Source organism: Euwallacea fornicatus, chromosome 16 (genome assembly GCF_040115645.1).
Source record: "Euwallacea fornicatus isolate EFF26 chromosome 16, ASM4011564v1, whole genome shotgun sequence".
NCBI lineage: Eukaryota > Metazoa > Arthropoda > Insecta > Coleoptera > Curculionidae > Euwallacea > Euwallacea fornicatus.
Window position 1 is genome coordinate 2,350,463 of NC_089556.1, and position 25,868 is coordinate 2,376,330.

General features: G+C 34.8%; 1 protein-coding gene and 1 long non-coding RNA gene across 11 annotated transcripts in view; one reads left to right on the forward strand and one right to left on the reverse strand.

Annotated features, from left to right (window-relative positions):
- LOC136344180 (calcitonin gene-related peptide type 1 receptor-like) overlaps positions 1-25,868 on the reverse strand; it is a 107,554-nt gene that overhangs the window by 64,711 nt on the left and 16,975 nt on the right. For 9 of the 10 annotated variants that reach the window (XR_010732921.1, XM_066291387.1, XM_066291392.1 and 6 more), the window contains one exon: positions 7,384-7,699. Coding sequence is in view for 9 of the 10 variants with exons in the window: in XM_066291387.1 (XP_066147484.1) it covers positions 7,384-7,480 (97 nt within the window). In the remaining variant the exon portion in view is untranslated. Of the gene's footprint in view, positions 1-7,383; positions 7,700-8,002; positions 8,230-25,868 lie in introns of those variants that run through there. The other variant, XM_066291388.1, reaches the window with a different exon arrangement.
- On the forward strand, positions 1,919-12,245 carry LOC136344182 (uncharacterized). Its single transcript, XR_010732922.1, has 4 exons — positions 1,919-2,215; positions 7,308-7,506; positions 11,645-11,758; positions 11,812-12,245. It is a non-coding gene; the product is annotated as an uncharacterized lncRNA (long non-coding RNA).

Sequence of the window (25,868 nt, forward strand, 5' to 3'; positions counted from 1 at the left end):
TTTGAACGCTAGTTCGCTCGATTCCTAGCTCTCAAACTAGTAATACAATGGTGATACCAAGGCAATCCTGGAAAATTTAAACAGTAATAAATGTGACTAAATAGAGAATTTATATAACTCGAAGGCGATCATGATCGCTAATGAAGTGGCGATAAAGTAGATTATATTTGGAATATTAATAAGGAATATCGAGGATAGTCTGGATTCCCTGGCAATGTCCTGGAAATCTTCAGGATCCGAAAGTTTCTAGAATATTAGTAATTTTGAAAGTTCTGGGACCAGATGTGTAAGCACGATCTAAGCGGGAAAATGATTTTTTGGGTATATTACGGCGGCAATTAACAAAGTTATTAATTATGAACTCTCAAAAAAAAGCGCAAGTTTTGCAAACGGGCGTAATTAAAAAGCGAGGTGTAAAATTAGGCAGCGCAAAAGTATCTCAAAGCTTTTTAACGAAAAAAATTGAAATATGTTTGTAGTATATCATCCTTGACCTTTACCTAATTAAAAAGAAACGGCAATTAACAGCACAACTGCTTAATTTCTGTCTCTCCATTTTTTGTACTCCGGAATTTGCTCACTCGAAGTAAATATTGTGACTTTTGACTTTTTTTCCTTCGCAACATCTTTGAAAATATTAATTTAAAAACGAAAAATTTAGTCTGCTCTGTTTTTTTTTGGCACATCATTTGTAATTACAAAAACGTGTGTTTGATATTCGAGTCTCCAGGGAAAACCCTATATCTTTAACGTAAAACACTTTTTTCGAAAATTAAAACTAAAGCAAGTTGAAAGAGAGGGCATCTCTAATCGGACACCCTGCCGCACTTGTTACTCCACCGATGCGGGAATTTTTCTTTTAAAAATTACTACATTTTATATTGAAAATGAAAAATCGTTTTTATTTCTTAAAAAAAAAAAAATCTATTGCCAATGATGCTAGCCGTGATTTCCAGCGGCGCAGCCGAACCTCATACACCCTCTAACACGCCATTGGCGTGGGAATTTTTCTTTCATCAAGGATTTTGAATTTTTCAACTAAAAAAGAAGTTTTTTATCTACTACTAGTACTTTCACAAATTGTGTGTTATTTCAAATTAAAATACCTACCAAGTGGTGGAAAACAAAGCCGCAATCGAAGACTGGCATTCAATTGCAAAGACAATTTCTAAGCTTGAGTGATTCGCCATTTACACAACGTTCAATATGATTTTCGAAGAAACTTTCCAACTGGCATAAGCTTAAAATCTCAAGCAAAAGTAATCCTTTCGAATTTTTTAGTTTGATTTCCATTTAATACTTTAATGGATTCTTTGTGTTCCACTCAAAATATTAAAATGTGCGCTCAAACCATTTTGCGTGGTTTGTATTCTAACTTTAACAGAAATTTTCTATATAATTTCTAGAGTATTATTTGTGTTGTTTTAAAACTTATATTGTAATGTTTTTTTTTTATTATTAGAGAGTGTTAGGGCACTTAGTTTAATTCTCGTTAACCTTATTTTCAGAGCTGTGATTGAAAATAACTAAATTAGCGTTAACGGGATTCCTTGTCCTTATACGGACTGATACCTTAGATACTTCCTTAACGTTATCGAGGATTTTAAATAACTGCGGCATAAAAGAGTTACGACCAGAAAATTGTATGTAGCAAGATAATGAATGGGTGGGGGAATTAAAATTTATTCATTTGTCTATTTTGGAACAGACTTTAAAATTTAACGGTAACGTATTGCATCATTTAAGGCCCAGTGCGCCCATTGTAAGGAAACTCGGTAAAATATACGCTAATGCTAATGGATTTTTCGTGTTTGTGGGTAATGTGACAACTATTTTAGCGGCTTAAAGACCCTCCATTACGTAGAGTTAAAATAATTGTGACTTTCGTCAGGCAAGTAAATATTTGCGGTACGAACAAACGGATGTTTAATAATTGTAATTCGATTAACTTTTTCCAAACGTTTTCGCATTGTTCTGAGAAACAAAGAAATTTATATGGAACAATGCAGACCTTCCATTGTCTACATTTACAAAATCCTTAAAGCTCGACGTAAACAGTTTTGATTACTAAATTAGATTTAATGTTTATTCTATCATCAGGAGGCCATGGATTTTCGCTAAATTGCTCTCGTATAATATAAAAGATATTATCAAATTTTACATTCGAGCACATGCCCCTTAGTTAATATACCGATGAGATCAATCTCTTCTAATGGTGAGTGAGTGTGAGGCATCTCAATTATCTATGAGCGTTGCCAAAAGTCGTTTCTGTTGCGCACCACGTGCTATTTTAAAAATGGCCAAACATATTCGATTCTCAACCTGGGGATCTCGGAAACATTAAGAGATACAGAGTCGGTTAAATGAAGGTAAAGTTATATCTTTCTGAGAGGAGTATTTTGCCTTTTTAATTTTTAAACGTTCCGATTACTTCCGGAGATATCCGAAAAAAACGATAATTGCTCTTTTTTAAAATTTGTTTTCGGATTAAAATACGTGAAAATATAATATGAAAGTGAAGAATGTTTTCTTAAGGCTCCTTTTCTCTCGCTGCAACATGAAAATAGCATCTTTTTTTTTTCAAATAGGGGACGGATCCTTTTTTTACGAATCCGGCTAGTCTATGTTAAGTGAAAAACACCAAATGTCACACTTGCTGATTTGCAACGTCTACATAAAAAAATCTTTGTAGTCACAAGAAGCAATGCCTCCATATTGTCACATTCTGCATCAGCACTCCCTACTCACTCCACTTCCATGGTAGAAATTGAAAATCCCTATGTCAGAAAGAACAGTTTTATAAATGTCAGATATTGATCACATGACAGTCAAATACGCGTTGCGATTGGCGTTGCAGACGCGGTCTATTTACCTATTTTGAAAAATCTTTCATTTATGAAAAGTCATGCACTAGAAGTGAATATGTTAATACTCCTTACCGGAAAATGAAATTTTCTAACGAAGAAAAACGCGATACACTCAACATCTATCATTCTTCAAATAGAAATACGGTGAGCCACATTAATATTCGAACACTATAGTATTTTTGGAAGTATTAGGTTTTTTACTAATTTATTCTTAACTAACGTTATTTATTGCGTAATCTTTGGTTACAGCAATGTTTCTAGTATATATAAATACATTTTTGATCTTTTAAATTTAATTATATACAAAGATACTATCGAACAAAGAAAACAAGGCATAATTTTACTATCGCAAAAATATTCGGACACATACCAGGAACATCATATTTGTAAACAATATTTATATAAACAAATAAACATATAAACAAATTAATACTTCGTAGGATTGCCTTTATGTCGTATAACTTGTAGCCGTTTCGGCATGTTTTCAATTATTTTTTTAATGTAATCTTCAGGTATGCGTTGCCATTATCCAACTAATCGTTGTTTTAACTCGTTTTTGGAGTTGACTAGCTTATTATGGACTTTACGGTCTAAAAATTCCCAGAGATTTTCTGTGGGGTTAAGATCAGGTGATTGTGAAGGAGGATTTAATACTTTAGAGCAATTATATAATAAATACTCTTGGACTCGCACTCAGACTAATTACTAAGATACATCACCCCGACAACCCCCTACATAACCCATCCCATCAACTATTATACCAAAGCACCAACATGACAAGAATAACGGACATAATTCTGGACATGCAAACGAAATGGAAGGATAATCCTGACAATTGGGCAGTAGTAACCCCACTGTGTCTGACAAGACAAACAAGACAGTTAAATCTCCAATTTCCCAATACAACCCTGATAGAGCACTACAGCCTGTAAATGTAAGTAGTGCAACTGATTCAAAATATTTCTGTTCTTTCTTCTATTTTCTCTTGGACAGTATGAAACACTAAGTTTAGTAATTTATATCATGGGCAGAAAGACCAACAACGGTCGATAGCCCTTTTCCTTTTGGAAATGAAAATTTTTATATATATATACTCTTGGACTAAACGCGACTTATGTTCTGGATCATTATCCTGGTAAAATTTAAAATTGTCGCATATACCTAATTTTTCAGCGTTTTTTAGTAAATTTCGTTTTAAAAGATCCAAGTACATAACTTTATTTAAATTTCCTTAAATAAATAGTAATTCGCCTACTCCTGCAGCTGAGATGCAGCCCCAAACCATTATGCTCCCTCCGCCGTATTTCACAGTAGGCCGGAGATTATTCATTTTTAGCTCTTCATTCTTTTTGTGCCATACCATTTTACGATCATCGGATCCAAAAATATTGAATTTTTTTCATCAGCAAATATAACGCTTTCCCAGTATGTTTTCCCTTTCACAACGAATTCATGAGGAAGGGCGAGACGTCTCTTGCGATTGACTTCCGATACGTATGGGGCTTTTTTCGGGCTACTCTTCCGCTGTACCCGTCTTCTTTTAATAATCGCCGAACTGTGTCAGGATGTACTTTTTTGCCACTGTATTCTAGTAAATCAGCTGTTAATTTAGGAGCACTCAGTCCAGGTTTTATTTTAATTTGTTTAATAATTTTATGTTTCTCACGCTCATCAATAAGTTTCGAGCGCCTTTTTGCGGAATTGATTCAATCCGATCTTCTTGAACAAATCTTCTAATTATATCACCAACTGTACTTTGACTTATACTTAACAAATAACCGATTTTTCGATGCGATCTGCCTTTAGCGTGATGAAAAATAATCAATTGTCGTATGTCGAAAGAAATACATGTAGGGTTACGTAACTAACCCTCCGCTTTAGTTTCGTACCTATTCATTTTGTAAATATGCGTTAAGTTTAAGTTCGATAAGGGTTAGACAGTAAGCATTACTTTTAAGATAGATATACCCCCTGAGGCACGGCACTGGTAGGCATTGCCTAGAACATGTGAATTTCCCACGCCATGCCTTGTCGATGTTGGAAATCCCCGCAATAAACCTGGTCGGCATTGGAGCTGCCTACAGTGAACTATGTCGGCGCTGGAATTGCCCGCAATAGACCTTCTTGTCAGTCCCACAGCTGCAGATCCAATTCCCGGTTAAGACGCCACGGTTTGATGCGGCAAATGGTGCAAATGGCACCCTAGCCAAGGTACGCCCATGGTTTATCACCATGGGTGTTGGTACTTAAGAATGGACAAGGCACGGAGGGCTCACTATTTAGGATTACAGAGCAAAGAGCGGATTCCGTTTGACTCTGATAATTAACGACCCAATACAAAAGCGACCCAAAAAGCGCGATTAAGAATAAATTGAATTTACTCAATTTTTCTTTTAATTTACGGGGTTTTTTAGTGGGTGAAACCCCACACAGGCTGGATGCACGGGCACCAGTATCGTCTTCCGCCAAGATTTTTTATCCCCGGGGTCGCGTCCTCAAAAAAAAAAAAAAAGGAGGGCTCACTTTTCTCGCCCTTGTTTTTTGGGATACGGTCGGTCAGTGTAACGCAGTCGTCGTGTCCGCGCTCATCAAATTCATAAGTCACTCTAACACTCTCTGTATATTCCGTATTAATAAACGTAAACTTGTATACCTTCTCTCTGACCTGTGATTTCATTCAAAAGATATAAACAACATCTTATATCTAAAGTAGTATCAAAACCCCGATGCTACATACATATGTTTGCCTTTTCGCTTCATAATGTGAATTTTAGTAAGCAATAAGTTTGCCTTCAAACCCCCTTGCACACAACTAACAAGAAAATTGAGTCTGACGCATCTCTAATCCTTTGCGATCATAAAAAAGTCTGTATTCAATGTTTTTTTATTATTTTTTACCTGCACTGCATCGCACCGCATTCCGTGTCCGAATATTTTTGCGATAGTAAAATTATTCCTTATTTATTTTGTTCGATAGTATCTTTGTATATAATTAAATTTAAAAGATCAAAAATATATTTATACAGGGTGAGTCGGGAGGATCGTGCCAAACTTCAGGAGCGTGTTGTACATGAAAAATAAATGTAAAAAAAACTGAAATGTTGTTATCCGATTTTCGTTTGTTTACAAGTTATAGCGTAAATAAAATTAAAACATAAAATTTTAAAAATTTTTAAATTTCATAAGAAATTCCATAAATTAACGTTCGAATATCATAGTAAATGTTCAAAAATATTGCCATTAACTTCTAAACATTTTCGGCTTCGTCTATGAAGAGCATTCGATGCGCTCCTGATTGTTTCATGTCTTTCTTTAATAGGAGCTGCAGCATTTCTAATGCGTTGAACTAGTGCATCTTGAGTGTCCACTTTTACTCTGTACACTTCAGTTTTAAACCAACCCCACAAACAATAGTCTAGTGGTGTGAGGTCTGGAGACCTTGGAGGCCAACTAATAGGGCCACCTCGACCTAATATACACTAATACCAAAGGTACGTTTATGGCAAATAGAATTCTAGTTAAAAAAATTTATTTACGCTATAACTTGTAAACAAACGAAAATCGGATAACAACATTTGAGTTTTTTTACATTTATTTTTCATGTACAACACTCTCCTGAAGTTTGGCACGATCCTCCCGACTCGCCCTGTATATACTAGAAACATTGTTGTAACCAAAGATTACGCAATAAATAATGTTAGTTAAGAATAAGTTAGCAAAAAACCTAATTCTTCCAAAAATACCACAGTGTGCGAATATTAATGCGAATCACTGCAGTAGCATTGCCGTTCAGCAATATTTCGAACACTACTCAGAACATTTGCGACCACGCAAAAGCCAGTTGAAATCACTTGACCAAAACCTGTTAACTTATAGTGCTTTAAATGAAACAAGAAATCGTTATGGACCCCATCGAGATGCTAATTGAGAAGCGGATATTATCGAAGGAGTAAGAAAAACAGCTTCTTTATATAATAGATTTCCGCGCACTAGTTACAGAAAAAACTAATACTAAATATTTAAGTTTTAACAGTTTCGCGCTTGTTTAAGGTTAATCAACAATCATCGGTATTAAAAAAAAAATGATCACATTCAAAAACCCAAACCGCGCACAAATATATAAACAAAAAACCAATTTGAAAAAAATATATTCACGTCGGAGCGTGGTAAAAAGCTCCTAAAGAAAGCGTTCTCCATTATCATGTTTCTATGTAGTTTAAGGCAGAAACAAAATGAAAAGAAAATAGCAACTATCGGTTTTTTCCAGATATCTTCCGAAGCAATCGAAGCCGTTTAAAAATTAAAAATGCAACGTACTCATTTAATAGGAACACAACTTTGCCTCCATTTAACCCACTGTCTATCTCTTACGATTTTCGAGATCCCCATCTTTAGAGTCGAATATGGAATAACCTGTACTTTATTCACTGATATTTTCAGGTGAATATTGAAACGGTACAAATTCTGCCATTATACGGAAAGGTATTTTTTTTTGGAACAACTAAAATTGACTTACCCTCGTCCACAGCAGAATTGTCCGTAGCATTCTGATAACACTCCATCCGTCTTCTCTCGAGTAGGGCTTTTTGAGGATCCTCTTCTTCTGTTGACATCTTGTAAGATTGCCTTTCACTCTCGGGTGAGAATCGATTGCAATTCCTATAGAGTTAATTCAGACATATGCACTAATTATCACCATTAATCAATCACTCGATCCTGTTTGGACATCCGAAGTTTTAAAGAAAAAAACCGATTCACTTAAACTTTCCACTACTGTCATTTCTATTAGTTGCATTTATGACTTCCGGTGCCGTATGGTCCAATTTTACAATCTAAAACAAACACAGAAAGATAATTAGCAAACATAATTCAATCCTTCAATGGATAAAGTTATTGAAGTAATTAGCGCTCGACGATTCTAAATGAAGTTTTTATTAGGCCGACAAAGATAGATTTAAAATTATACTTTGTTTGTCTACGTGGGCGGAATAATAAAATAGTATTTTACAGGTTCATAAAACGAATCAAATTAAACAAAACAAGTTAGATTTATGCTAAATTTTAACACGTTCCTGTTAAATGTGAAACGTTTGGGTTTAATCAAGGAGATGATTTTAGTTATATTGAACGCTTACCCAAGTTGTGCCACCATGTGTAACACACGGTAATTTCTCCTCAAGTGATAAAATAATGCGGGCCAACCGTACTTGTATTTAAGATAAGAGCCAACACTGAGAAGGATAAATGTGTTTCTATTATAATTTGTTTAAATAAACAATTGTTTTTCATTATAGGACTACTTCGCTATATCGAATTACGCGAAAGCAAAGCGGATATGCTTCTGTAATTTAAATTGGAATATTTCCTTTGGTAGGGTCTTCACGTTCTTGATTAAATTTGAGAAAAAAATATATGTGTTTTTTAATTTTTTTATTCACATCTTGTATAATAAAGAAAAAAAAAACACTTATTTTAGACCCTACCTTCACTTCTAAGTAATAACGTTTGGTCTAACTTTGGGGGAAGGGGTCAAATACCTAAGTATATCTCCACGTGATGACCTCTAGATGCCACCTTTCCCCAGCCCGGATAACTAATTTCGGAGGAGGGAGGGGGGAGGTGGCAGACACGGAAGGCAAAAGGGCAGAAGTGCGATGGGTAAAACAAAGGAACCAAACACCCAAAGTTAGTCGTAGACATAGGGATGCAACAATGCAAAGGGAAGAATCTCAAGAGAACATACAGAAATAATTTCCTTTGCCAAAGAAAGAAGCAAACGTTTCAAACACACAGGATCAATAGAAGACCGGGTACATAGATAGAAGTACATAGACAAAGCTATTGGAAGGAGGAAGAGTGGCGTTGCCCCGGAACTTAGAAGGGCACAAAATGGCACATAGGGTGGCACAAAGCTACCAAGACGACCCCTTTGATTACACGAAGACCAAAAAGCCGTACAATAGGACCGAAATGACCCAAAAGAAACAGGTCAAAAACACAATAAATAGGGAAGAGCGCGGAATCAACTAGCAGAAGTCGAGTGGAATAGATAGTAGCTACTCGCAGTTTTCTTTGACCCTGACGATCCGTCAGAGATAGTTTCGGAGCCGGATAAAGTTCTTTCATCTGGAGGGTTTTAGTGGGTGGACACTTCGGTAAGTCCCTTACTACTTAGCTGTAGAACATCAAGCGTGAGGATATTCCTCGTGACAAAAAAAGTCGTACTTTAGGGTCTAAAAAAAGCAACAGAATTTCCTGGACGATTTCAGAATCATTAGGTACCTGAAATAGGTGTATGTTCGTTATTTTTCGAAACCCATACCTTCCAATGGCATTTGGTTCACTAATACTTCCAGTTTTAGTTCTACAGTCATTGTAGAATTTAAGTTTATTTTTTATTTTTATAATACATATATATTTCATATATACATATATATGTGTGTAAGTGTTTCATTTTTCCGTTTTCCTAGATACTTAGCCATAATTTACCAATTAATTTGTTGCAGCCATTCCCTGAAAATATTCATTATTACGCGGTAACAGTACAGTCAAAATCATGAAATCATAATGGTTATCTGTAGGCCCCTCTTTAGCTCTGAAACACCTAATAAAATTTTTAGACATATTTTGCGTGCTATAATAGTACATTTTATTACATATGCATTAAGTTTCACACTCGCTACAGCGTACATAAAACAGTTTTTATGATAGCCGCATGGCTATTAGGGAAACAATATGATGGGCATTTCATTTCCAGCACTTTGACAAATTCGGGTCACTTCTTGACACCTAAATGCGTCCCTCAATTGTAATATTTTTGCATTCAAAATAAAAAGTATTGTATCAGGAGTGTGCTGAAGAGCCTTCACAGCCGTTGCGTGTTAAAAACAGAAAACACAGTTAAGGATGCAACCTAAAATTGTATTGTTATTCTTAATAAAGAGACGACTGTTTAATTAATCTGCAGAGGGGACACATTTCTGACTTGTTTAGTAATTAGTGTTTATTCAAAAGTGTGAATTTCTGCCTTTTGGAATGCACTTCTTGCAAACCTGCCACAGAGAGTCTAAGCGGTTCTATTTCGATTCCAAACTAACTGAAATTCTAACCGACCTGAACTTGATTTATGACGCTCTGTATATTTTTGGTTACCAGTGGTTATTAACAGATAAAATGTCCCTGTTAATACGTCGCTTTTTATGGTAAAAATCATTTCTTTATGCATTTTTTTCAGGGGTCCCCATAAATAAATAGATCAAACTTATATCTGTAGGATCCGCTAGTCAGAACGCTTAATTTTCCAAACAATCAATACTGTCTGATCAAGTCGAGATACACGCAGGGAAAATCTATGTGTTAGAATAGATAGTATTAGTTAGAGTAGAATAGGAAGAACGGGGGGGAATAAAAGGTGACGTACCCTGATGTTACGCCCATGCGTACCGTACCTGCGGTCGGAGTGATTCTCGCGTGTTGCTGGGTTCTCCCAGCAACATCCTAGAATTTGGGTCACGGAAAAAACCCAAAAGGCGAACATCTCTTTGTTTGAACCAAGGAATAAGGGCTCGAACAAAGAATGGTTCGTAGTGCTGGCTCGCAGCAGCCAGATGTGGTAATGGTCGCCAGCTTCTACTTCGGGGACAACACTGTTTCATTACCCCCAAGGGGGGGGGGGGGGCACTTAAGATTGGGACAAGGAGGACCTCTCTCTGGTAGGGAACGGTGCCGGGTGAACAGAAAACTAAGTAACGCGAGTGTTTTCTTTCATCTAATTAAGTTACCATTTAAGCCTTTAATTGTTACCTATCCGAATTGTAAATAAACACCCTAGACAACTTAAGAAAAAGCCTACATATCATTGGACTCAGTTAAGGAAAGGCAGTCCGATAAATCAATAATATACAGGGTGTGCTATGTAAAAAGTGGTTTAAAGGTGTTTTAATAGAAAACCAAAATTTTAAATAAGAACCTTTTCACAATGACTTCTAAAAAAGTACATTTTTCGAAAAACACCCTATAGTTGCAAAAGAGTGAGATATACATATATCATAATGCGGTTTTTGGGGGGCTTTACTATTCCTCAAGAATCGAGCTCATAACACGTGATCTCGTTTTTCCTATTTAGCTGGGAAAGAAACTTTCCTGTACATTTATCCCCCCCCCCCCCCCTTGTACAATTATGCAAATCAATTTGCTTTTTTACTACAATAAAATTTAACATTGTTAAGTTCACATCTTTAAAACGTATTTACATCCTAAATGACCATATTACAATTGTCTAATGTTTATGCATCTAGGTCAGTTAATCGAGTGTGAAGATGTTTTAAAATTTCTTTTAAAATTAATTACAGTGAAGATATAAATTTACCAAGAAAAGTTGAATAATTTGCGTTAATGAATGCAACATGTGTAGAGTTTCCGCATGTAGGTATTACTCAGAAACGAGATGGTGAGACACGGCAAGCTGAGACGCATCGTTCAGAATTCAGAGGTGAATAAATATGACAAAAATATACTGAAAAAGTCCTTAATCCATTTCATCACCAATTTTTTAACTATCATACATCATTTACTAAATGCGTCGTATACATTTTCTTAAGTTTTCAACACACTTCTTCAATTTTCAACGACATACTCCTTCATTCAGCTGTCAACCATAAAACCATCATATCAACATAATCTATATCGAAACGTTTAATTTCGAATTATTAATGATCGATATCCCCATGTCTCATGGAATTACCCCATTACTAGCTTGTCAAGATTATTATTTTCAGCTCGGATGTTGCGGCACCAGCATCAGAAGAAGCGGGTCAGACAATTGTAATTTTAAATTATATTATAAAATCCCGCTACTATAGGTAACAGATGTGGCTTAAATATTGGAATCGGTAAGTGGCTGATGTATAGAAGGTAATTTAGAACTATAGGATCAAACTCATAGGGATTGTTCAGGGCAGGAATAGAAGATATTTCAGTATAAGAACCCATGTCAGGAAATGTCACCCGTTTAAACGACGTGTATCTTTTCTGCGGACTTGGGAAAAAAGTTGATAACCGTTTTGAATGGGTTCAAATGCCGCAGTATTTCGGGCAATCAGGTCTTGCTCTGATTCCAATGAGATTTCATAAATCGTAAACTTTACATGTTCCCTCAGAAAGAAATCTAAAAATGTTAGATCGGGTGACTTAGGAGGCCACAGAACTGGACGTCCTCTGCCGATCTAATGTTGTCGGAACTCACGATCCAAATACGGACGTACTTCAATAGAAAAGTTAAATTTTGCAAATAATGGTCCTGAAAGTTTGTTCTGCACCCATAGCAAAGAGGGCAATGTGGGAGAAACGTGCAGAATCCAATTTTCGCAAACAAAATGTTTATACTGTGATAAACATATGTAAGATAAAAAAAAATATAAAATATGACATAGAAAAAAAAAATTCTCACGTGTTATTTCGCATCAATTTTCTCACTGAGAAGTCGTTCAATAGGTTTTTTTTTTAATTTGCTTTAACCTCATTGGGGATGGAAATAGATTCGACCAGAATATTTCACCAAATAAATTCTGTCCACACTTAAAGTAAGCAAATAACTTGTGGGCTTGAAATTTGTTTGTTTGCAAATATGACTTTTCCACTTTTAATGAAAAGGTCACTGGACACGTATTTTTTGCACAGACCGTTATTTTCGTTACTCGAGTTTAATTCATACTGGAATTAATTTGAAAATTTGATGATGGTTTGATATAAAATGAAATAAACAATATGGTATCTATGGAAACGAAGAAATTTCCACCAACGTTATTTTGTACTTTTGTATTTTGCTTTTATTTCTATCTCATAAGTTACAGGCACCAACGATACTGAACTGTAATATAAAAAATGAAAATATTTTCACAAACAAAAATTTATGCTGTTTATTTTTTTTTAATGTTACGGAATGAGTTATACCCCTCTCGAACCTATAATGAATAACAGAATGAATTAATTCCATAACTTGTTACAGAATATTAGTTTATATTTTAGTCATATACTTACTTAACCAGATACCATCGCAGCTACAAGGACCTTAAATTACCATAAAGTGTCTTGCTTTAATATTGTGGGGTTAGAAAATTGAACCGTTGGAGAACTATGGGACAAACTCACGTTTCAAACGAACTCGTCACTCGTGCGCCAATGTTCTGTTTTCTTCTCGTAATAGAATAAACCATTTTATTAGTGCAGTTTAGCCTGTTCTGCGCCCAAGTTTACAAAAAATAATCTATTTTCTGATTAAGCTCCCTTTAAATTTAATTTGCACAGCTATAGATAGCTAAAGTAATTCCCTCATTATCAGAACAAATTAACCGACGGACCGGATCCAATTAAAAGTGTTAATTAATGCAGCACTGAGAGGTTTCTTCTGTTTGTGCCATTTTGATCAATTAAAATCTAGTCTAGACAAACCCCACCTTACAGTTCCATTTTCTTCTAACAATTAGACTCTAAGGTTTCTCTTACCATTCACCACTTTTTGGTCGCAGGAATGGTAATTTTTAAGGAAGGAATTCACATGAATACATTGCTCAAATGCTGGTCATTAATGTACCAGCAGTGTTGACAACATCACTAGCTGTCTTCATACGCTAACTCTAATGCCAAAAACAGCATGGACTATTGACGCTTCCTACATACCTAGCCTATGATTAAAATTTCCATATTATATTCATGCAGAACTGTGGGATATACAAAAGTTCCATTTTTCTTTCTTACGGACAATAACATAGACAGTTTCCATTTAAAGTTAAATCATACAAAAGTCAGATAGGCAGCTAAGTGAATGCGAATCATTTGCATGAAAAGGGTCCGAGAGGTCTGCGTTGCACCTACCTGCAATTTGTAACACACGTGGCAGATCTGTTTTTCAGATTGCACTCTCAAATATTACGTCATGAAGGAATTCGCAGATGGGTTAAAGCAGAATATCGAGTTATCAGTAACGGTGAATGAAGCTACTGAACTCCTTCCCAAATAATTTTATTCCCGATTTGGTTATAAAGAGTAAAAGCCTCTTTATCACACCGTTTTGCGGCCATAAAATGCTTCATTATCGTTCTAGCACAATAAAGCAAACAATGACAACATTTAGTGACAGGCCAATTTCTCTAAACAGATGATTAAGGCATTTTAATTTGAACTTAAGAGTTGAATCATTACCAAGTTAACATGAAACCGGGCATAAACTGCAACTCGTCTATTTATCGAGCCGCTCGTCAGCTCGCTCAGACATCAACCGATTCGCCACGTAAACCCTTGCATTGCACACTTATTACGTAAATAACTATTATACCTCCATCAGGGCTAATGCTTTATCACTCAGTGTTTTTAAAAATTGTGTACTTTTTTGTTTACGGTTAATTAAAATAACATACCTTTCTCTTCGCATGGTCTATTTTCTTTCTTTTGGAAATGTAACATACCGTAAAACTTTACACATCATATAAAGCTTAATTGCGCGAATGAAAAGTGGAAGGTTCGTATCTAAGTGATTACATACTATTTGTGCGAAACGGGTCTAAAAGGCTCTGTGGCTACGTATTTGCAGTTTATTGTAAATGTGTTCGGTTTATTTTCGTATCGTGGGTCAAATTATCCAGATTAAGGTGCAGACAAATTTACGCTCCAGTTGCTCCGAGTTTTGCCCGAGGTAGATTAAGCAGGATTAAAATTGTCAAGTTCAGGTTAACTTTCTCTGTGGATTTGAGCGAGTCTCACCTTTGAATCCTTTTTTAGCGAACAATGGGCTTTTTCCAGTTTTCAGATGTTAGAAGGCTAAATACATGTTAGATTATCACATAACTGGGTAATGTTACCTAACCAGTTATGGTATTATGCGAGTGTTCAAAAACCAGGTACAATATTGCTCTACTTGCATCTGGACAAATATGCGTGCGTCATCGAACGTTGTGCGTGGTGCGGCCCGGAAACCGGGTTACACGATGGGCGGAAGAGAGATCAAGGGCGTAATTCAAACTTCGGCCACGGGCGTAATCTTCCTTAAACCTAAATACTTGTTAGAGCGCGCAGGCCTGGAATTAATGTTACCGGTAAAGTCACTTTATTTTTTCGCCCCCATGGAGGTACCTTTCCGGACTTTTTAAAAGTGCCGCAAGTGGCCCCGAATTCAAAGAGACAAATTTAATATAATAAATGATAACCCTGTATATGAAACTATGGGAGATGATATGGCATACTACAATATGTGATGAAGTCGCGGACTTCTGACGAAATATTTAAGTCAAGCATTAAAAATTTGTCTTAATTATATTTGGGTTGGGTCGAAGGGGTAGCGGCGCTTGCGCAACATGCACAAAAATTGTTTGGTCGGTACATTCACTCTGTCTATAAATTGGTTCAGCTTTCTCGGTTCCAGCATGTGATAAATACAAGTGCTCCTTTAATGTTTTTATTATACGTTTATAAACATCGGATTTAGACGCTCAGACACGTTTAAAGGGATACAAATTAAAATAATTATAATCGCCAATAACACCTAAAATAACTCCGATTTATTTCCATAAACCACGCCAAACCAAACTTTTCGAGTTTCTTGAGCCGGCAAATACACCAACTTTTAATCTCTAACTTTGCATGCACGACTTAACGCAAAGCTCGAATTTCAATTCAGCTCTAAAAGGTTTTCTGAATATCTGCTATATGAAACAGCGCTCCCCTTTTGTCTACCTCTCCTGAAGGAATCTTCTTGAGCGCTCTTAAGTTTGTTAGTGTTTGTTTGTTGATTCATTTTAGGTACTTACACCACGATACTGCTGTCTAATTAATTAAACGTGCGATATCTCTCTAACGGTTGCGCTTTGTTAGCGAAAATTTCATAGACTTTTAATATGCAACAATCTTCTTGTTAACAAGAACAATATAACAAGACCCTAAAAATACTAAAGCTTCAAGAATGTATATTATTTTATGAAACTACTGGTGCCAATAGAAATTTACTTTTATTCCTAGGATGCGACGTTGATTACTTTCGAGCTGTTTATTTGCGAACTTGCCGATTGAATTCTCGCAAATCGCTTTAAAACTGTGGGGAATATAAATGGTTTTCAATTTTCCGCCTGTTAAATTGAACGAATAGTAAGGAATAGTGAACATAGCTGAAAGACCGTTTCAGAGCTAATTTAACAGGACGAAGCTTATGAAACGGTTAATATAACTGTCAAAGTAGTTAAGCCTGTTTGGTAATGACGTGCTTGGCATTTTAAGATTTTTCATATTACTTCTAAACTAGTCATATTTCATGATCAACAAGTCCCGACCTGCGTCGTATGTTTTCCTAGGATCTTCACCGGAAATAGGTGGGAATTCTAAAAATTTCCCAAGAGACGGGAAGGACTCACCTTTCACCTATTTTTGAACACATTTGATAAATTTATTATTCATTTTTGCTGTTGTACGTCGGAAATACCTGAAAATATCTTAAAATTGCATCGAAATAGCTCAAAATAGCTCAACCACCGGCCCCTCGGTATTTTATGAAAATCTTGGATAATTTTTTGAAAGTTTTCTGGTAACTTTCAAGCGGTTTAAAACAGTCACTGAGTTTTATTGTAAATGGCAACCAGGCACTTTTCTTTTGTTACTAGAGACATCGCAGCGAACGCCAAACATCGTAGCTGTCATTTGTGCTGTCATCAAATGCAACATGGTGCCTGTCATAGGTTTTAGTTTTAAACTTTGTCACATTTATTACGAAATTTTGGATAATTTTTCATGAATTTTCGAGCTTTTTAAAACATTAAAAAATACTTTTCTTTGTTCTATGCGGCAACCGGGCGCTGTTCCTTGGTCAGAAAAACTAACATGGCCAATGTCAACATTGTTAGCTGACGTTTGTCGTTATCGGAACCGGTTCTGGCAGCTTTCTTTCTTTACGCCCCCTACGTGCGAACTAACTCTAACACTGACTTTTTCGATTTTGAAAGTCCCTCAAAACGAAAGTTTTTCTTATCTATCAATTAAAACAATAAAACTCACGTCAAAAGATTCGAAACTTTCCTATGTTGTTTTGTGGCAACGTTCATTCGTGGGCCACGGCGGCAATTTCTTTTGATGTGCCCCAATTTAGAAATCGAAAATTTATGTGCTGCAGTTCATTTTATCGTATTTTCTGAAATTTACGCTTGGGAGTCAACTGTGATTATTCGTTATTTCATGCAAGTCGGCAATGGAAACCCCGATTTTGACCAATACTCGATTTTTATTTCCACGGTTTCAGGCTTATTATCCTCTCGGCAAAGGGCGAATGGGTCTAAATCCCGGCAGCTCTACCAAGAGGATAATATCTAGGGAAACCTGCAAATAAAGAGAGGTCATTTGCGAGTTCCGTGGTTGCTATGGAAGCTATCTTCTAAAAGGCAAAGTTAGGGCCCCGACATACTGATAAGTGACGACCGAATGTACAAGATGTAAATTTTTCGTTACATATGTTATTCTAACTTATGTATAAACTATAGTGTGTAGTGGTAGTGGTCGATTCGCCCGCCGCAGCGGCAAATCACTTCGCAGGAGATTGAATAATAATAAAGCTATTACGTGATACTTTTTATTCGGACTTGCTGTACACTCAAATTTGTTATCAGGTCACTCTGGGTTTATTATAACGTCAATACGACGAACCTTTTTCTTTAAATATTAATTTATGGTACTTAAAAAACATTAAAACTTCTTTAGTCAACATTGTCTACTACCTAACCTCAGTCTTGATGTACTAGACGGATTCGATACTTTCTGGTCACACTGTAGATTTTATAAAGCACCGAAAAAGTGACAATTATTTACATACGCCAACAGGGTAATCCTAATTGCAATCGTGTGTACTGATATTTTATGCCGTTTAGAAGTCTGGAGCGAAATTGGGAATGGAAAACACAAACAACAAACGAAACTAAAATTGCGGATATACGGTAATTTGGACGCGATATCCGATATCACATATTATTTTGCGATCAGCAACCATCAGGAAAACGCATATATGGCTTGTTATTTTTGGCCATTATTCATTCGAAGGGCAAAACATCAACAATAGACGTTAAATTTTTTAGGTTTCATTGCGGTAAATACAGTTTTTTATACAGTGCGAGGCTAAGTTATGGAATAAATTTAATTTAAAATCAAGTCCCCAGGGTTTTTTTAGTACTGAACGAATGTTATTTTCAGTTAGTTTTAACTGATAATAATATCCAATTTACCCAAATTAGTGTATGATGCCTTACTTCTAAATAAAATAAAAGAAAACAAAAATAAATTGCTGCATATTAATGTTGCATATCGCATTTGTTTTACTACGTCGTCATAAAACTTAATTTGTTACTGTGCCACTGACCTGAATTCGGGCCCCTGTACATTTCACGTTTAAATGAGAAATTACAGCTCGACCATAATTTTTAGCGTTGTCCAGAGACGCAGTGGGATATGCCATACTTTTTTGAAGCTGTACTTACAGGGTGTTATTTAAGTGCGTGGCCAAACTTCAAGGGTTGATTTTTTGTGTGATTCTAAGACAAAAAGTATGTATCAACATAAATCCGGTAATACTCCGGTTTCAAGACACGAGATGTTAAATATTTGTTTTTGAGTGTGTGTAAGTGATACATTAAAAAAAACTCATAAATAACAAGAAGATGCAAACCAATATGACGTTAAAACTTAGTGACAGTTTTTAATGTAGTACAAAAGAATCGTTTATGCTAGAAATTGTCTCCTTTAAATAATGGCGTGCACAAAGATAATGCTGGAAATTAAAGAAAAATCAAACAAAAAAACGCTTTATTAAAGCTACACTTAAACCAATGGTAGGTTCATTAATTTACAAATAATTTTAATAATTAATAAATAATTTATAAATAAAAAAATATATTAATATTTCGATTAGATTTGGAAATTTTTAAACAATTTTAAGTGGTAAACACTACAGAGATAATTATGCACACGAAATGCAAAGCGATTTCGACTTAACAGCAAATATTCCGTTGGCAGGAATATTTGTTGTTTGTTTTGGCCTTTTTGTTAGTCCGTTGTTGTTAATATTAATAAAAACAAAAATTGGTTTGCGTAATTCAATGCAATTTTTCTCGAAAAAATTCTGACGGAACTATTTTTTTTTACGTTTTATACATAAAAAATAATGTGGTTCTTAATATTTTGAATTAAAAAACGATATGTAAACGTCACATAAAAAAGTGGTCAATGACATCATATTTCGGACAGTGATGACGTCATCAATATGACTAATATAAAAAAGCATTGTTTTCTAAAAACTAAATCAATGTGTCCGAACATTTTCTCCAAAACATCTTAGTTTTAATATTAGTGAATTTATTTCATACTTTACGAAAGTACTGTATACATGTATTTAGGAAGTCCTCGTAACGCTAGCAAACAACTTATTTTGCAATACCAGATATAGTCCGTACAGCTCAAGGTAGCTCACTAGTAAACTCTGCCTGAAAATCCATAGACGTGAAAAGGTACTCATGGTGCTATTCTGATTGTCATACTTAATATTGTTGTGAATAGTCTGGGACAATACTTAAAAGTGACTACAGCCTCAGGAAATAACATATTGTCCGAATGTCTCAAATGAAGTTGTTTTCCCTGCTATATCCTCAGAACCATTAACTTTAGCTTATCTAAGTCACGCCATTCTCCCATCCATCTACCTATTAAGGCGAATTAATCATTAATCGTTTAATCTTTGACACTGAAATAGTGAATAATTGTTAGAACACAGCTATTAAATCTGACTGGGAGCAGGAAAATATAGTAAATGGCTCGGGATATTAATTATTAGATTAGCTCTATATTAGCACACTACTCCTAACGATCAATATTTTGCCTTCGTAAAAAGCTGGATAACTTCGAAAAATGTGCAGTTATCACGTATACTCTTGTGAATGTAGTTATTTGACACGCATATCTATTTATTCAGTAGGAAAAATTATTAGTAATAAGGCAAATTCATATTCGGGAGTGCGAGAACGTTTAGAGAGCTTATGCACGATGGAGACACGCCCACATGTTCGTTTAGATGTTTGAAATTTTTCGACTTAAATATAAAAGACACGCTGGATCGGTCGGGGTAGTTCAGTAGCTTGGCCTCCGCGCTCTCCAGATTTAAATTCTTTTGATTTCTTTTTTATGGGGACATTGGAATAACGAGGTCTACTGTACCGAAATCTATAATATTAACGAATTGCGAAATTGTAGTTTGTCTGATAAGTTCGCGAAATACCCTTTATATGTGTATGACTTCAGGTATCGATTGTACCTATGCATCACTATGCTACAGCCGACTCAGAGAATATATTAGAAGAAACCAATATCGAGAACTAACAATAATTTTTTTTTTAATTAATGGCACTAAGTATGCTTAAAATCGAACTCTTTACTAACCCCGCGCAATTTGTACTACACCTTAGAACTCACATATTTTCAAACGCCTAGTCATCTGGTTTTCCTGTTAACGATTCTAAACACTCAATATTCGAAATTAGGTTACAAAAACAGAAAGTTTCATTCAGTTAATTAAATATTTATTTTCCTAAATTAGTAAATGTCATGTCAAAGGGCAATAAACGTTCTAACAAATACCCTAACAATGTTTTAACACTTCAATATAAATGTTACTATTATTTTTGAATCAAATAACGTGTAACGGATGGTAAACTCGATAAATTGATGGCTAAAGCCGAATGGGGATATTTACGAATATGCTATAGATAGAAAACAATGGTTCATTTAGACCTCTGAAATATGCAATTTATTAAATAACATAAACGTTTAATTTCATAATAATTTAGTTAAAAACGTTTTAATTACTAGTTTTTGTCCTCCTGGTGACGTCAGTCATTATCGCAGAAGTTTTCAGAATTCTTAGTTTATTTTTGTAAAATGCTAGAGAGACTTACGGCCGACCTCTATGTATATAGAGGATGCTAGTGAACACAGATAAAAAATCATGTTACAAAAAATGAAATAATTCTTAAGGAATATGATCAAGAAAAAGTTTTTAAAAATTTGGAAAAGTACTGTATGAGGGAAAAAATTAAATTATCTGCGTTTTTCCTCCAAATTTAAAGTGTCGTAGCTAAAGTAATAACCACATGTGGTTGCCATTAACAATTTTACGCCCTAGTGCCTAAACGAATTATATTTTATTCCCGAATTTTTTTTTTTCACGAGAGGGACGATTAGCCCTTGAAGCAATTACATTATTGTGCATTTTCTTTTTCTCCGTGTTGAATAAAAAAATAAACTATATATGAGAATATTCCTTCGGAGTAGGTGCCTGCTTTATTAAACTGATTTATTTAACATTTCCCCTGATTTTTAAATACTCTTTTGGAAATGGGCCAAGACATGCTTTATGAAAAAGAGTTTCATTCTTGTTTGTCTTTCTGGATTTGTAAATGTGAACTCCACAGAAGGGTATTTTATTAAACTTTTCCGAACTTCCAGTTAGAATACCAATTTAGATTTAAAATATGCCACGAATTCTTTGGAAGTTTTATTTAGGACGTTATTGTTTATTTTCCTTCTGCAGCTAAATTTAAATGCGACAATGTTACGAATATAAATTACAAAACAGTTTTGGTGATAATTACTATCACCAAAATAAATACGAATATAAGTGAATGCCGCATGGATAGACAGCTCTGGACACAAGGCGACTTCTAAAGCTCAACCGTGAGAATCTCGGTAACCATAAGAGTTTGGAGTTCTTGATGTTAAATTTGCAAATAGATGCAAGTGTTCAGGTTGTTGACCAGCAAGTGTTGTATGACTTTAAGCAAACTCTTCCCAACCCTCTGTGCAATCTGCAACTAAATTCATATCATCAATTTGACAGTTCACACTTCTAGATCTTATTGCAGAGACCCCCTGGGGTAATTACCCTGGCGGTTCATTCTGCGGCCAGTAGTAATGCTGTTTTTCGCTCCAACTAGCCATTGGCCTTGCATCCACTCAGCCTGACTGCAAGACCTTCAGGATGACCTTCCTACGATCCCAGCAACTGCATGCATATTCTTAGAAATACAAATAATCCAAGACAATAAGGATATTTTAGATAGTCAAACTAATTCAAGACAACTCCTACGCGAACCATGCATCTCAGTCCATGGCCCCAATGCAGACAAGTTCTGGCCAGTTTGTTAATTTTGGGTATTCTTCTGGTACATAATCCAATTCAAGTAGTACCTGTAGAAAAGATTGCCCACTCCCCCTTAAGATTAATCACAGATAGGGCTGTTGTAAGCAGAAAAAGCAAAATTTGCCGTTACTAAATCCTGCTCAAAAAAACCCTCATCCCTAGCAGGTACAAAGTCATGGAAAAACTGGGGCTCTCCATTGAGCATAACTTGGGGAGAACGCTAGATAACTAAAATATGAAGATCGAATTAAAGGTTTATGAGTTTTGACAATTAAAAAAGTCTGATGGAGTGGATTTTCTAAAATTTTGGAAAATAATCTTTTTTTTTTCCTCTACATATTTGGCGACGTAATTTACCATGATTGACACTTCGTCACCTCGACGTTTTCTTTTTAATATCGTGGCGATGTCGTATTTGATATCCGACGTTTCGAATTTCAGCAACCATCATGAACTTGGATTTTTGTCAGGGCGCCATCTCGAATTGTGACATCTTTGAATTGAGCACAATAAATTCATATTTATGACAAGCGATTATTCGTAGTGTCCTTGTACGGAACGGAAAGAGACCGAAGATGGCTGGAACTAGATGGAGAAGCAAATGCATGGATTCATGCAAATATTCCAGCACTCAATGTTTAGATTTTAATAAAACTGGATGCCCAGGAATAAGATTAATCAATATGGCCTTCATGGCGCAGTTATATTAGAATTTCCGCAGGTTCTTGTTTGAAATGCGTCTGTTCCCGAGACAATTGCAAATTCACACTAACTTCCAGATTTCTCTTAGACCTAAATCTAAACAATTATGCACATGGCAATAAAAGCCTGAATCAGCACAATCTGTTGTGTATTCTATGCAGAAAGATTAATTATCAGCAGGAACATTAATTCTCTATTATGAATTAGAGACGGTTTAAATCCAGAACAGATATCCCCTTAATAACAATCCCTATAAACTCTAACACAGCTGCCTATATTTACATTCGTAGTGAATCAAACCTTATTTGCCAAACTATTTCTTTCCTTGATGCTTCCCGGGGCATTGCAAATCCATGATAGTTTCCAATCTAATATTACACATATTGAACTCTAGTACTGAGAACCAGATGAATCACTTAATAGTCTTCCATGGGGAAAATGCTTGTCGAATTTCGATTGAAATTTGCACATCATCATTTAGATGTGCACGTAGACTTCGAAATCGAGTTTATTCAATTCGTCCGACGAAATGTCGCTTTGGACTTAGATTTTTATGTCCTTTGGGCAGACAAACAATTTGATTGGACCGTGTTTAAAGCAACGAGACACGTGGCAATCTAGTTATATTGTTATGAGGCCCTCGAGGATTTGAGTGCCTTGTGAAAGTATTTATCAGTCAACATTCTCAAGTCACACGAGTCGACAGGTAAGATTGTTAGGGCAAAGATATTATTTTTGCAGAAATTATTTTAAGGGCGCAATTAAAATTAGAGCAGAGAATCTTACCTCATGGACTGAACAGGACAGATCAGCTACTAATGGTTTCCCCGAGTTTAAAGCGTAGATTCAATTTTTCCGCCTTTATCTTACAAGCATAGTAAGACGCGTGTTACCTAATGAGTGGAGAGTTTGCGCCCGAGTCGCAGGCGAGCGAAAAACACGCCTCGCTTTAGAATTATGTGGCCTAGTGCAGGTAAAAGTCATCATTTGATCACTCGTTTAAGTTATTTCTGTAAAAAGTAGAAATGGAGTTAATATCAAGTGGGCCACCCAATCCAGAATTATGGCATCAAGATGCTATATAATTCTAAAATTTCTTCAAATTGACTTTATTATTAAAGTGAAACTCACTTCTAATTTATCAAAGTGTTTTCTGTTTTTTTCACTGAAGCTGCAAGAAATTAATTTGATTTGATGTATTGTTTGCTTCATGATTCAATTTGGATTTCTGAAGGGGTACACATACGCCAGGACGTTCTTTGCGTTTCATTTAGGTTTTAAGTTTTGTGATTTCAATTTTTAGGGTGTCAATAATCTGAAATGAAATTAATTCAACTTAAACATAACAAGAAATGTATCAAGAAAGGTATCAATTTACATTTTTTACTATTTAATTTTCTGGAAAACTATAATTGAATGATAATTAATGATGGTAACGGTCTACGTATTAATTTGTGGTTGGACGAAGTGTAAAACTAAAAGAAAAAATGAATAGCTAAATTGTTTGAAAAAAGAAATATATTTCCCTTACTATGCTATTTTTGTTACGGCATTTTAGGCTTAATCAATTTCTTTCGAATTGAATAATTACCCCTAAAATATATATCCATATTTTACTGCATTTGCCTATTTACAATCTCGTAATTTCATCTAAAATCTGTGTTTATACAGGATGAGTGTTAACGTAAACTCAGCAAAGTACTACCATTTTCATTATTATGCAATTTTTAACTTATAAATCAACAACATTTTTTTAATTGCTTACGATTTTTATCTCTCCAGTAATATAATAATGAATGGAACTGAAATTCTATGTTAAAATCCAGACTCACATTTAAGGAGAAGATCCGTTCTCATTTAACTCGAGAATTTTTTTCTTTGTTTTTTTCATAATTTCTTACCTAGAGTCAGAACTTGTTTAATAAAAAATTCGCCTTTTTTGCCATTTTAAAACTGTCGAACAGTTTCATAAGACGGTAAGTCATAAAAAATTTTGGTTACATTGTGCCCAATTTCTTCAATTAGTAACTCAATTGACAAAAAATTAGAAATTAAACAAGATGTACACGGTTTTTAAAAAAATCGCTGTAGTATTTAAATAGGTGATTTCTTAGGTCATTTTATGAAAAAAAAATCCTATAAAGATAGGTCCGGACACGTATTATTTCCATGATACAGAGTGTTAAATAATTTAATCTTAAACAATAGTTTTGCAACAAAGAAACCTTTTAAAAATCATCAAAACACAAAATATTCTTAGAAAATAGACAAATAAACTCTTGAATTTTTTTAAAATATTTTTATATGATAATGGATATGCAATAAAATGATATATATCATTTATCTCATAAATAAAGCAACATACGACGAAAACTCAAAAGACAAAAAAGTTGTATTTTTAGTTGTTTCATCTAAAAAATATATTTAAATTTAATTAATGTCAGTGGGGTTTATTATTTTGTCAATAAATGCGTTTAAGGTATTCCTCCTGACGCTACTGAACTTAATAATTTTAATTTAATTAGAGCCAAATCAGCTCCTTGTTACTACAAACAATGCTACCAAATTTCCAAAAAGTCGGGCAAAAGATATTTGAATTATTTTATTAAATCTTTAAAAAAAAATTAACACCCTGTATCTTGAAAACAATACACTTTCGTACTTATATTTATAGGAACTTTTTTTCATAAAATGACTTGAGAAATCACTCCCTTGAATATTGTCGCCTCCTTTTTAAACACCCTGTATAATGCCAAATCTCTATATTATTTTTCCATTTCTCACTGGTTCCAATACTTCGCGAAAACTTTGCTCAACAAAATTAGATTGAAGATTTATCACCAAGGCAATTTCTACATTAAAACCCTATTAACTTAAGACTCAGGGATATAAATATTAAAAGTCATAATCCCCAATTTCATTATCAGTCTTGAGCTGAGAAAATTAAGGAAGACATTGTTCAATCTTAATGAATCTTAGTAAGCTACAGATTACAGGATGAAAGACACACAGGATGCCAAAATCGAAAGATAATTTAAATAAGTTTCCATTTCAAAAGCACAGCTTTAAGAATTTCCGTAACGCCGCAA